Source organism: Gadus chalcogrammus, chromosome 9 (assembly GCF_026213295.1).
Source record: "Gadus chalcogrammus isolate NIFS_2021 chromosome 9, NIFS_Gcha_1.0, whole genome shotgun sequence".
In the NCBI taxonomy this organism is placed as follows: Eukaryota; Metazoa; Chordata; class Actinopteri; order Gadiformes; family Gadidae; genus Gadus; species Gadus chalcogrammus.
Window position 1 is genome coordinate 16,821,765 of NC_079420.1, and position 14,831 is coordinate 16,836,595.

General features: G+C 47.0%; 1 protein-coding gene across 1 annotated transcript in view; it reads left to right on the forward strand.

Moving 5' to 3' along the window:
- The window catches only part of znf423 (zinc finger protein 423), a 157,846-nt gene that overhangs the window by 95,477 nt on the left and 47,538 nt on the right, over nt 1-14,831 (forward strand). Inside the window, exons 20-21 of the mRNA XM_056598080.1 lie at nt 3,700-3,831; nt 5,887-6,002. Of these exons, the coding sequence (XP_056454055.1) occupies nt 3,700-3,831; nt 5,887-6,002 (248 nt within the window). The remainder of the gene's footprint in view (nt 1-3,699; nt 3,832-5,886; nt 6,003-14,831) is intronic.

Sequence of the window (14,831 nt, forward strand, 5' to 3'; positions counted from 1 at the left end):
TCTTATGAGTAACTGTTTGTGTGTGTGTGTATTGTGTCTTTGCAGTTGTGTGTGTGTGTGTGTGTGTGTGTGTGTGTGTGTGTGTGTGTGTGTGTGTGTGGTGTTGTGTGTGTGTGTGTGTGTGTGTGTTAATGATGGTGGAGGAGCTCATGGGACCCTCTAGCACTGCAGCAAGTTGTGTGTGTGTGTTATGTGTGTGTTCTCCAGCCCCCACAGTACCAATGGGTCAAGCTTGCCCCCACCCTCCACTCACCCCCCTCTGTTGCCATAGAAACACACCTTGAGTGAAACCCCCAGAGGAGTGTCTACCCCTCCTCCACCACCTCTGTTGCCTCCCTTCTTTGCGTCTGCACTCTCTCTCCGTTTCTGTTTTCCTCCTTTTTTTCCTCCCCTCTCTCTTACACTCGCTGTGTCTCCCTCTCCGCCTCTTTTACCGTTCTCCCCATCTCTCCATTGTATGTATCCTGTTTCTCTGTCAATGTATATATCACTAACACTTATATCACTGCAGCGTTTCTCTGGCTGTCCTCTGTCAGCCATCTTCTCTCTCTCTATCCTCTCTCTCTCTCTCTCTCTCTCTCTCTCTCTCTCTCCTCTCTCTCTCTCTTCTCTCTCTCGCTTCTCTCTCTCTCTCTCTCTCTCTCTCTCTCTCTCTCTCTCTCTCTCTCTCTCTCAGTATCTTCCTCTCTCATGTTCTCTCAATCCACCTGGACCTGGGCCTTCAGAGCCCTAGGGACGCCCCCCCCCCCCCCCACACCACACACACACACCCCTTCCGATGCACTGTATTCAATGCCGCAGGAGGACCGGAGAGGCCAGTAATGGAAGGCTGACACCCCAGAGAGAGAGAGAGAGAGGAATTGAGAGAGAGAGAGAGAGAGAGAGAGAGAGAGAGAGAGAGAGAGAGAGAGAGAGAGAGAGAGAAGAGAGGAGAGAGAGAGGAGAGAGAGAGAGAGAGAGAGAGAGAGAGAGAGAGAGAGAGAGATGGGAAACTCCAGCCAAGACTAACCCCCCGGTCAATTAGGATGCAGAGATAGAGAGTGAATATGAACAATAGGAAAGTCCTTTTTTGTGTCCGCATTTAGCTGCTGTATAGCTTCAAATGTTGTCTTTAAACATCGTAAGTGTATTGAAATGCTCTCGCATGCTTTTCGATTGTCATGTTAGGATGGCATGTGTGTCTGTGTGGAGTTCTATGCAAAGTCTGATCCCAAAATAAAGCAGTATTACCTTAGAATCTGTATCTACATGGCTCCATGATAATAAATCTGTATTTATTATTAAGTTAATGACACATTTTCTTAACAAGAATTTAATAACAAGACTACTGCACATCTTCCTGCAAATGGATTTTTAAGTCATTCTATAGGGTATGTGCCTTGAAACTGCTTTTCTTCATTGATTAGTTTGTTATAATCTCTGATTAAATTGATTCATAAACATTTCTAATGTTGATCTATGTCCCTTGATGTCGACAGATCTTTTGTGGACACTCTTGCTATGTTTGAGTAAAAACAAGGAAAATGCTAATCTATTCCACAATAATGGTACTTTTCAAATGGACACAAACACACACACGGACAGACACACACGGACACATACGTGTGGGCTGGGTCTCACATGGGGAGAGCACAAAGACAGCCCAGTCTCCACACACACTGATCAAAACAATATATTTGTCTGAAAAATAAGACTTTCATGGGACACACACATGCACCCACGCTGGTCTTTCTGGCTCTCATGCCATGCCCCTTTTTTTTTGGGAATGTCCAATTATCTCTCTTCCCCCTATGTGTTTCCCCTTGCAACTCTCTCTCTCCCCCCGTGAGTTTCCCTATTCGCTGCCTTCATCGCTCAACCTCACGTTAAGTGACCATTAATCCTCCACCGAAAAGTTTAGCTATGGCTATACTATATGAATGGCTTCATGCATTAACAGTAAGCAGCACTGGAGGATAATCATGCACTCATGAATGGAGGAAGAGAGGAAAACAAAAACAAATGTGCCAAAACTATACGCCCATCAGGCTTATTAACTAGGTGGATGCTTTTATCCAGAACATCTTCCAGGGCTAAGGGTGCATACGTTCTGAGCATGTTTCCCCCAGTGGGAATGGTTTTAGTTGGAGACAATAAAAGAGGTGTCTATTTGGACTCAAATGTTTTGATGCGACCGGCAGGATGTGTACGTCCGCTGTATCCAGACGGGCGCTTCTCATCCATCACCCTGAGAATGTCCCCGATGGCGTGTCCCCACTGTGGGTTATTATGGGATGTGCGCGTGGCCGCATTCTCCCGTGCCCTGGCTGTGGCCTTTTTGTGTCCCTCCCTCTCATCTGCGTGCTCAGTGTCCTGAGCTTCACCTTTGTTTGAATGGGAGGTATCACTTTGAACATGGCATGGCTTAGTGTAACCTAGAATATAAAGGCACAGAGGCAACAACTACTAACACTCGCTCTGTCTATCTCTCCCTCTATCTGTGCCCTGCTTGTTATCCCCCTCTCTACTATTTCTCCTGCTGATTCAAGAGTAAATGATAATGAACCTCTATCTCTCTATGTAGGCCTCGGCCACACCAGCGCCCCAGCAACTTGATCACACACACACACACACACACACACACACACACACACACACACACACACACACACACACACACACACACACACACACACACACACACACACACACACACACACACAGCTATTCATGTGGGATTATGACACCCTTGTGTTGGTCTTTGAGGCACAGGGAGATTGGAATCTTTGTTTTGTGCAAGTGTGTGTCGTATGTGTGTCTGTGTGTGTGTCACTTGCAAAGGGTGTCATGGATGTGTGATTGAAGACATTATTAGCCCTTCCTGCAATGTGTGTGTTTGTGTGTACAATCTGACTCCACACGGGGTCATAGATTGGCCCACAGAGGACATCATCTGATGCTGCAGGGCTGTACACCGCTCTATCTCGCTTTGTGTTAACGTGCACACGTATGCATGTGTGTGTGCAACCACATGGCGTGTGCGTTTGGAGGCAACCAGGACCTTGGTCCTGTGTGGCATGATGTTGATAAGGACAACAAGCGGGAGATCTCGGGGTGTGTGTGTGTGTGTGTGTGTGTGTGTGTGTGTGTGTGTGTGTGTGTGTGTGTGTGTGTGTGTGTGTGTGTGTGTGTGTGTGTGTGTGTGTGTGTGTGTGTGTGTGTGTGTGTGACAGATAGACTCCCACCTTTCATCTGGCCCGGCACAGTAAGAGCTATGATGTCAGTCTCACTTGCTTAAAATACTCCAACCATAAGCATGCACATGCTCACACATACAAATCCCACACACAGGTCGTACACACACACACACACATTCACACAAAATGTGTGTGAATGTGCTTTTTAAGCAGCGTCGGGCGATGGTGGGATGTGTGTTTGTGTGTGTGTATAAATTAATATGTATGTATGTATGTATGTATGTATGTATGTATGTATGTATGTAAAAAAAAATATATATTTAGCAATATCCACATATCCATACATATGCTGGGATATATGCATACAAATCCATATCCATACATATATTAGGATTTGTTACGTTTATTTTATATTTTTAAACAAATGGCAATCCCAATGTGTGAGTGTGTGTCTCCAGGAGGTGGCTGCTGCTCCCATTTGTAGCCCGGGCCTAACCACGTGTGTCTGTCTCCTGATTCACAGAGGAAGGCATCAATCACGAGTGCAAGCTGTGTAACCAGATGTTTGACTCTCCGGCCAAGCTGCTGTGTCACCTGATAGAGCACAGCTTCGAGGGCATGGGAGGAACCTTCAAGTGTCCCGTCTGTTTCACAGGTGAGTGGGCTACTCACTCACACACTCACCGGGATAAGACAATGGGTAGGGAAACACAGAGGCGTGCACACATGCAAGCGCATGCACACATGCAAGCGCAGACGCAGACACACACACACACACACACACACACACACACACACACACACACACACACACACACACACACACACACACACACACACACACACACACACACACACACACACACACACACACACACACACACACACACACACAGCCCCACCAGCCAGAGCCACAAGGACACTGAAGATACTAAGGGAATAGAAAACAATAGGAAGGGGAAAACAAGATGGAGCCAAACCAATGATTTTCCCGCCCCCGAGAGACGGTGGAGAGCAGGGAGGATTTAATAATTGGGCTCTTTAAGCAGCAGGTAAGCATTCTCATTCACAATGCACATAAGCCCCGTCTTAAAAAGGGAGGCAAATACAGTGCAGAGATTTACACCAACATTATTGTGTGGTCAAACTCAAACATCCACTTGCCACTTCACTCCTGCTCCGTGTTGGTACATTTTTATTGGGATTTTATTCATACAGAAAATCGTTACCAAAACTGTCGGAGCTAAAACCCAGTGGGATCTTAAAGGCCAATACCGCTCTGTGATCAAACCATCGGAACCGTCTCTCCTGGCTTCACTCTAACTTCCGTTACCAATATAGCTTGTCAAAATATCGTCCATGAGCCGTTCCTGCCAAATAAGGTTTAGCCTGCCCCGAATGTTAACATATACAGTATGGCACTTTTATCTTTTGGATTCACGGAATTTCGTGTCAGTGTAGAGTTTGAGGACAGAACAAATATGTGAATCGTCATACAAGTACTTTCAAAAAAGTCTTAGCATGTTCACGCAAAGCACTCTTAGGCACAATTTGTGCGATGAAAATCTTTTGACAAATTATATCGGTATCGTAGGTTTTAGTGAAGCCAGGAGAGGCCGTTAGGATTGTTTCATTACTGACCGGTATTGCCCTTTAACAAGTAGCAGTAGCCGCTGATCACAGGAGGAAAGCACCATACATTACAATGCGGACCTCCCCAGGGGTAAGGCCAGCAGAAAATTCCCGGGCCCAACTAGTTCTGTGATGTCAAGTTATTGCTGTTCAACGGCATCTTCGCCAAGCAAGGGGGGGAAAAAGCATGAATTAAGTCTGCATCCCTCCCTCCCCTTCCTCTTTATCTCTTGTCTCTCCGTCCCCATAGACACTCTCTCTCTCCCCCAGTCCCTCTCCCCCGGTCCCTCTCTCTCTCTCTCTCTCTCTCCGTGTGCATTCACATCCTGTTTCCCTGCACTCTCCCCCTCTGTTGTTCTCTAAGTTTGTCTTGTGTTGTGTCTCCCCTCCCCCTCCCCCCCAGGTACACAGCACTGCCTTTTAAACTTTAACTCTATTCCTTGGTGGCTTATGAATTAGTAAGACTGGCACTGCTCCTATGGGGGGGCTGAATAATTCAACACACACACACACACACACACACACACACACACACACACACACACACACACACACACACACACACACACACACACACACACACACACACTGATCACATTTGTACATGCTGTGCAAACCAAAAGTTAACTGAAACAAAAGGCCGAAAGGAGGGGAGGGAGGGGGGTGGATGGAGAGGTTTAGACAACACAGGAGGTGAAAAGCTGGGAAATAAAAGGGAGGATCATTTATTGATAAATATCACAACGTCTGCGGAGGATAGTTCTTTCTTGTTATCTTTGCACATTTTTATCCCATTCCCTTTATGCTGTCTTTCTTCCCTTTTCCTCTTCCCTCGTCCCATCCTTCAAATTGGACTAATGCTGGCCTTTCACTCCCTTCATCGGCTTGGGATCACTTGAATGGACACAGGAAACATACGGCGAAGACACCCTCTTCCAACTTGTGTGTCTTTGCCGTATGTTTGTGTGATAATTTGCACCCACCTAAGTGGCAGGGGGAGCCCTAGCTGGGTTGGAATGGAAGGCAGCCCCTGACCTTAACCCTGGTTCTCTCCTTTCCTCTCTCTCTCTCTCCATAGTGTTTGTCCAGGCCAATAAGCTCCAGCAGCACATATTCGCCGTCCACGGGCAGGAAGACAAAATCTACGACTGTTCCCAGTGTCCGCAGAAGTTCTTCTTTCAGACCGAGCTTCAGGTTGGTACCCTCTAACCATTACTTTTGTGTCCGTCTGTTACACACAGAAGACAAAGTCCACTGAAAAGGTAAATGCCGTCATTCAGCAACTGAAATATTCCCATCATTTATTCTCACTTCCCCTTGCTACACATCCTGGATTATCCGACACTTTGCAATCATGGTGCCTTTGCAGGTTGCTCTCATTGCTGAGCACTGATGACCACAAAAATAATGGTGTAAGTCATCAGTTCTGGCACTGTAGGTTTTTCTGTGGAAATCATCCACAAAACACTGAGATGGCTCCATTAAAGCTGAGTTCCATGTTGAATAACAGCTGTGCCTCTTTCTCACCTTTCCTTGCCACACACACAAACACACACATGCAAGCACATGCCAACATGAACGCACAAACATGCACACACACACACACACACAAAATCACACAAACACACACTCACACAAACACACACTCGTGATGCAGGGGTGCTTGGCATATGGCTGACCAGTCCATTTAACAGCAGGGTCATTTCTGGAGCCTGTCGGTCAATGTCCTTGCATGCAGGAAAAAACACACACAGACACACACACACACACACACACACACACACACACACACACACACACACACACACACACCAACACACAAACAGACACACACACACAAGTGAGAGACTGTTGGCCCACAGACTACTTAATAAATACTTCTAATACTATCAATCTCTCAACTTATTATGTCTGAGGGTGTGTGTGTGTGTGTTTGTCTGTGTTTATACATGTCTGTGGGTGTGTGCATGTGTGTGCGACAGCCTTGACCTGCTCCAGCTTGTGTCGAGGGGATATCGCTCTAAATGGGTTAGGCTGTTTTTGTTTGTTTGTGTGTGTATCTCTAAGACAAAAGGGAATCATTTGGGTGTGTGTGTGTGTCTCTAAGACACAAAAGTGATTTGTGTGTGTGTGTGTGTGTGTGTGTGTGTGTGTGTGTGTGTGTGTGTGTGTGTGTGTGTGTGTGTGTGTGTGTGTGTGTGTGTGTGTGTGTGTGTGTGTGTGTGTGGTGTGTGTGTGTGTGTGTGTGTGTGTGTGCGCGCGCGCATGCATAAGTGCATGCTTACACAGTCGGTTAATGAGTTGGGGATTGATAATGTTTGGCGTGCAAGGCTGAAACCCTACACACACACTCACACACACACACACACACACACACACACACACACACACACACACACACACACACACCAGCCCCAGGGTCACTGCAGTATGGACACGTCACTGCATCAAACCGATTTCCCTGCTGACCGCCTCCTGCCATCACTCTCTATTCCTCTCTTGCCCCCCATGTCTCACACACTGGCAAAGGAATGCATCATTTACCCCCCTCCATTACTCCTCTTGCTCTCCTACCCCCATCTTCCTGCACATCCCAGTCTCTCGCTAACCGAAGGTATCTCGCCGTCTCGTGCCCATCGCGCAAGACTTTCTTTGTCTTTCTCTGTTGTTTCCTCTCGGCTCCCCTCCTCGCACACTTTTTGACTAGCTCACTCCCTCTCCCTCTCCCTCCCTCTGTCCCCGCTGAACCAGCCCCTATGCATATTTTAGCCCCTCTCCTCTCTTCTCCCTCTCTCCTCAGTAACTCTCCCCTGTGTCCCATAAATAGTGCAGACGTAAGCTGGTAAATAAGAGATGTTTTGCTGTGTGTGTGTGAGTGTGTCTGTGTGTGTTTGTGTGTGTGTGTGTAAATAAGAGATGCTTTGGCCCTGATCATTGCAGCTCCCTTGAATCAGTCTTTCTGCCTTCTTCTTCACAAACTTAATCCACGCACACACTCATACTCACACACTCATACTCACACACTCATACTCACACACTCATACACACACACTCTCACAGGCACAAGCTTGCACAACACATACCGAAATGTAAACAAACCCACATCCCTCTGTGTATGTTATTCTTTGTTTTTTATACGTTCTGTACTGTAGCTGCCTCATCAGGTCCATATTCCATCCATCCACCGCTCAATCAAGACCAGCAATCCCAAACTGTCTAAAAATTAGCGGAGCACTTTGAATACCTTTCAATAAATTGTTTTCATACTTCATCCCACTTATTCCCGCAATCTCCCCCTCTTACTCTGGTCTATGTTGCCATCATGTCTTCCCTTTCCCATGAGGGACAGTGTCACTCGTTCCTCCCTCCAACCCCCATGTGCTTCACACTATGAGGTTTTATTTTAAACATCCCTACATGAATGCACATTAACAGGGGCAGATGGATGGATGTTTCAATGCCGGGATGGAGGGGTTGAAGAGGGACTGCATCAGCATGGGGCTTATCGCTCGTTTTGTTTACTGCCCCCTTCCTCCCTCTCGTCCTTCTTCGCTCTCTCCCTCCATCCCACCAGTGTTTCATATTTTAGGATCATGTACACGCACACGCACACACATTTGCACACACACATACACATAAACACATACACATTCACATCCACACACATAAACATATACAAACACAAAAAAATACATATGCACAAATATGCATGGACACACAGGCCTATCCTAACTATTTATCTTGGTCTGCTAAGACTACTAAGGATGTGATGGATGGGTGGTTCCGAGAGAGGATTATCTAAAATGAACACGCATTCACATCATGACACAGTCCGGCAGAACAACCCATGACCCGTTATTTTGGGAAAACGTTGATAAATCGTTTCGTCCTCTCAAATGTTCACACCATAATTTAAATCTAATTGATAAACTGAACATACACAGAATATTATGGTGGATTGGAAAACGGCATGAATCCTGTTGAATTCAGCCACGCCATCCTCAGTGGCTGACTTATCCCCTCAGCTGCTGCGTCCTGGGCAGTGCTTATCACCTGCTGAATGTCAATACCTTGGCAATCAAGTCTGCTCCAACTTTGCTTCCGCACACATATCCTGCAGAACTAACGAGAAGTCCCGGTGTCGCAAGACTTACGTTCTGATTGGCTAGCCGGAAGTGAGTGGCCGACACCTGTTGATCACCGGAGGGTTTTTAATGATGATGGTGTGTGTGTGGGCGACAAACGGGACAGTGGTTTTCTTCCGCTGCTTTTCGCCACGGTCTTTCTGCATGACGCTGAACACTTATATACAGATGTGATCTTCCACCGAATGACTCATAATCAACACACAAGATGGATGCATTCTTCTGCCTTATCTGTATTTCATCCCAAGCCTTCCTATGTGTATCTGTTTGTGTGTGAGAGGGGGAGAGAATATAAGCACTTGTGTAACTGTGTAGCCATGCAAGGCAGTCTATGAAGCGTGGACATTGTCAAGCGGCCACATGTGTATCACATGCAGTGAATTATAAAGCAGCATGGATGCGGTTGCAATGGCAATGGGTTTGTGTTTTTTTTTTTTCTCTCCATCTTTTTGGATGAGTGATTTCCATCAGCATCTGTACCATTGGAGTCTGCTATACCTATGGTGGGAAGGAGTGTGTGTGAGTGTATGCGTGAGTCTGCCTCATGAGTGTGTGCGGATGTTTCGGAGCTCTCTTGTTGCTCTTTGTTTCTCTCTCTCTCTGGTGTTGTGTGTTGTGTGTGTGTGTGTGTGTGTGTGTGTGTGTGGTGTGTGTGTGGGATTAGATCCGGCTGTCCCATTGGTGTTCCAAAGGAGCGCACTCAGCTGCCCCATACCTCACTGGGAGACGCTGTGTATTAGAACGGGGACCTCAAACACCCCAGCTCCCTCCACGCTGTCTCCTACACACACAGAGCCCCAGACTGACACACACACACACGCAGAGATGTAGCCACTCATAAACACACTTTAACACATAGATACTTCCCTGGGCCGAGTGACTGAAATGTGTTGTTGCCCAGGGAGAGAGAGACCCAGTGAAATAGACTTTAGACATGGAGAGACTGAATGACTGGCTGGTTGTTAAACGGCACTTGCTGTGTTGCGTTTGATTTCCCACTTTATGCGCTTCTTCTCCACAGAATCGTCTGTTGTTCCCGACGGCTTCATTCACTATAATTGTAGTTACTGTAAATTATTTCGAGTTGAAATGCTTGTGATGGATTTCAGGTGAATTTGTATGTATAACAACGGAAGTTAGATCATTCAATGAGCGTAGATTATGTACAGTTCAATCAATGAGCAGAATGAAATTCAATGCAAAAGGAGAGAAATATGAGGCTGTAACCTCCCACTTAGTCCAATTACCGGGCCAACCTTGTTTCCCGCAGCTTCTTTACTGGCTACCTTCTGCTGATGGGGGTCCTGGTGAACATGCTATTGATTGTGTCTTCCCCACTGGCACACCTCTGATAATGGCAGTATGTTTTTGAAGTTTACAAGTCCTTGGTTTACAGCTTTGCATATTCATTTTCTCACTCAAATAATTGGAAGTGCAAGAACAATAAGGTTTGTACGTACTATCCTTATTTTTCTCACCTTTTTATTTATCCAGACACTTTTTGTGTGAAGTAAAACAAACGAGCGAATGAGGTCTTTTTCACATCAGTGGAATGACATTTAAAGATGGTTTTAAATGATGATAATGATAGCGCTACCGTCGTGGTGTAAATAGGTTAAATGCCTCTAGGATGTGGGATGATGCATTATTAATAAACCTGCAATAAACAATATGGTAGTATTTAATCTTTTATTCATGTCAGCTGGAGTAATATAGGCATTTGTCATGGTGTTGTCTTTATGATATTTATTCATTAAAAAACACCCAGAAGAAGATTCTTTACCCATGTGATCAGCGACATCAGTGTTTGTCTACCATGCGAGTCCACATGGTAGGTGTGAGTCCTACTGGGTAGACTCACACATTCACAAGTGGCCATGCATTTCAAGTAGACCAACATCATAGGGCCAGTGGCATTATGTCTAGTAAACAGTTGACGCTCCTGGACACAAACATTTATCACCCTCGGAAGTCAAGCCTTAAGAACACCCTCTCTTCAACTCTCTTATCGTGCTGAAATATCTTCTCGTGACTCAACCTAACTGTTTGTAGATGAGCTGCACTGCTCCTTGTCCTCTCTTTCATTCCTCACATCCCTCCATCCATCTCATTTCAACCCTCCTTCCGAAACCTTTCAGCAAGCCAGCTTTTTAATATTAGCAGTACACTGTTCCTTCTTTCTCTTTGTCTCTCCCTCCCCCCCCCCTCTCTCTCTCTCTCACTCTAGGTCTATGTATCTCTCTCTGTTGATTCAGGGTTTATGGTTATCAAATAACTCTGTCCCATTGCCCCCAGGGGCCCTTGGGGATTGGTTGTGTGCAGCAATATTACAATGACACTGGAAGCCTGCATGCTCTGCTGAATTCTGTGGGTGCGTGTGTGTGTGTGTGCGCGCGTGTGTGTGTGTGTGTGTGTGTGCAACTAATGCGCGTGTGTAGTTTGTGTGCGACTCTCTCATCCCTCTGTCTTCAAGAGAACCATGAATGATTTTAATTTGCATATGTAGTCAGCAGAGCTGTTCTCATGTGTTTTTACTGTTTTAATTACTATAAAATCATACCCATCTATCTGGGTACACTGTCTGCCTGTGTCTGTCCGCGGTGTCTGTGTGCATTTTGTGTCCGCACGCGCACACATGCTCGGCTGTGAGCTTCCTATGTGTCCTATGTCTTTGTGTAGGCCTGTGTATGAATTAGTTGCTGTATTGAGGCTGAGAGAGAGATTATGACCAACATTAATTAGTTTGCAGTTTTTTCAGCAGTGAGGATGACAATTAGCAGTGATGATGATGCTGTCATGGTGTCGTCTGGTGGTCTGGAGGCTCTGTTCCTCATCTGGCACTAAGTAACACTCTCTGTATGGATCCCAAATACAGATCCCTTGGAGACGTGTGTGTACCCTCCCGTGGCTCACAGGAGCTATGATTTTTTTGCATTTATATTGTATTTTCAAGTCAGTCTATGCAGTACAGACACACTTCTGTCTTACTGTATATTCTCTCTCTCATAGGTGTCTCTATAGAATATACTCGTGTTTGTGCCGCAAATACACATTTTATTTGCTGCCTTTGGAGCAAAACATGACTTGACCTGACTTCCTGGTGTGTGTTGGGTGGTGCGTGTGTGCGTTACTGTCCATGCAGTGAGTATATTTCCGACGTATTTACTTGTATCCAAAGTTGGCCTGTCTGTATTCCATAGCACACAGGGCAGGGGAAGTTTCCCCATGGGGCTCGGAGTGGTAGGGACTGGACACCGTAAAATACTCCGCCTGGGGGGGGAGAGAGAGGGGAGGGGGGGGGGGGGTTGGGAGGGCGGTTAGAGAGGGGGAGGAGATGAGAGAGAGAGCCGAGAGCGGGGAGGAGAAAGGAGAGCTGAGCGAATTGGCCAGAAAATAACGGGTTTTTGAGGAAGCCATGTTGTAAGGAGGAGGAGAGACTGGAGGGAGAGAGATGTGTTCATTTTATTTCTGGTGGGCTCCTGAGGCAGCATCCTGTCTTGGAAAGGGTGGAGCTAAAGACAGGCCACAGAGGAAGATGTCTGCACGGCCCCATCTGGCTGGTCTCTCTCTCACACACACCACACACACACACACACAAAATCACAACACAACACACACCACACACACACACACACACACACACACACACACACACACACCACACCACACACACACCACACACCATTGGAGGGTTGTCAACTCTTGCTATAAATATACAGAGCCCAATGAGAGCACAAGGCGACTAAGGTGATTTTTCATTCAGAGTTAAAAACAGCATTAGAGGAGGCAGGTCTGTGCACGCACACTGCATACAAATGCATACACAAACACAGCAGTTTCTGCGTTTGCGTGTTCATACATAATGTTTATGTGTTGTTTGTGTGAGTTATATGCATGAGGTATAAATGAAGTCAGGAACGATTATAAGCAAAAAATATACAGCCCAGAGAATATCTTTTCTGAATACAAATACGGGCAGAAATGGTTGGCTTTCTGAATCCTAAAACATAATTTTGACTCAGTTTGACCCACACATATGTCTGCAAATGTTATGCTCGCTTCCTGCATTATAACAGACAAACGCACACACATGAATACACACACGCGTCAGCTTACACATGGAGCGCATGTGTAGATAGGAGAGAGAAGGCAGATTAGATTTTCTGTTATCTCCATCTCCCCTGCCTTTTGTCCCCCCTCCTCCCTTACCCCCCTGTGTGTGTGTGTGTGTGTGTGTGTGTGTGTGTGGTGTGTGTGTGTGTGTGTGTGGTGTGTGTGTGTGGTGTGTGTGTGTGTGTGTGGGTGTGTGTGTGTGTGTGTGTGTGTGTGTGTGTGTGTGTGTGCGAGAGAGAGAGAGAGAGAGAGAGAGAGAGAGCGAGAGAGAGAGAGAGATAGTGTGTGTGCGTGTTGTCTGGGAGCGACATGCGCGGGTAATGCGACAGGGCCATATTTCCCCCGGGGTCCCTGGGCTCTACAGGCTTTAGCCTCCCTGCCTCCTCCATCACTCTCTCCCTCTCTCCCTCCTCCCCAGCCGTCCCTCTCTATCTCTCTCCACTCTCACTCTCTCCCTCCTCCCAGCCGTCCCTCTCTATCTCTCTCACTCTCACTCTTCTCTCTCTCCTCCCTCCACCAAGTCCCTCCTCCCCAGCCCTCCCTCTCTCCCCAGCCCTCCCCAGCCCTCCTTCTGCCCCCCCCCTCCCTCCCTTCCCCCTCCCTCCCTCCCTCCCACTCCCTCCTGGTCTCTTCCTTCCTTCCTTCTCTCTCTTCCTGGTGTCTGTTTCTCTCTCTCTCCCCCTATTTCCCCTCTTTTTTTCTCTCCGTCTTGATTCTTTTGAGGCAGTTCAGGAATATAGTAGGCCTCCATATATCTGTGTCCTGCCAGACAGCGCTTCCAAAGCACTTCCACACTGCCCCGCCCACTTTTTACACTATTTACACACTGCCCCGCCCCCTTCCACACTCTTCCCACACTGCCCACCCCCTTCACACTATGTCACACTGCTTACACCCCACATCCATGCCACTACCACCCTGCCCCCCTGTCTAGAATATAAGTAATGTGTTTTGTGTCCATGGGAAAAACAATAATACACTAGTAGAAGAGGCCATGGCTTTTGCTCGGAGTACACTTTGCTTTTCTAGAGTGAAAACACAATCGCACTATTCTAATAAACCAGCATAGCAGAGATGCCAGGATGGCTAACTTTCTGGAACTGCCCTCATTCTGCTCATCCTATCTATCCTATGCGTCCATCTACTCCCTGTCTCCTATCTGTTCTGTAGAATATATCAATTACTTGTTGTAGAGCCCGAGGTCAAGCTGTGACACACCTGACGCATGACACAACGACTGGGAACGTTTTCGCTGCATAATCAATAGCAACCAAACGACGACAACCTCATTGAAGAGAATTGAGTTGGGAGGAGGGCCAACACTGTGGTGTTGTGTGGTGTGTTGTGGGGTGGTGTGTTGTGTGTGTGTGTGTGTGTGTGTGCCCGCATGTGTGCTTGTGCGTGTGCACACATTCACATTAATGCAGGCAGAATGCCCGCCGCGGGGAGGCAGGCTGTCTCCCAACACTACATTCTACGATGCGTTTGTCTCTCTTTACTCTCTCCGTTATTTCGCTCTCCTCCTGCTACCCCTGTGTTGTTCTCTATTAGCCCCCCTCTCCTCTCCCCTCTGTCCTCTGGGCTTCCTCCACTGGTCCACTGCAGAGCTCCGCAGGCCTCCAGAGAGTGACCATGGCCTGCCTCGTCCCTCCCCTCCACTACCCTTCCTCTGCTAGGCCCCGCTCATTCTTACGAATCAATACACCAGCAGCAGGACCCACAGTACCTGAGGGAAAACACACACAATCTCTCTCTCTCTCCCTCC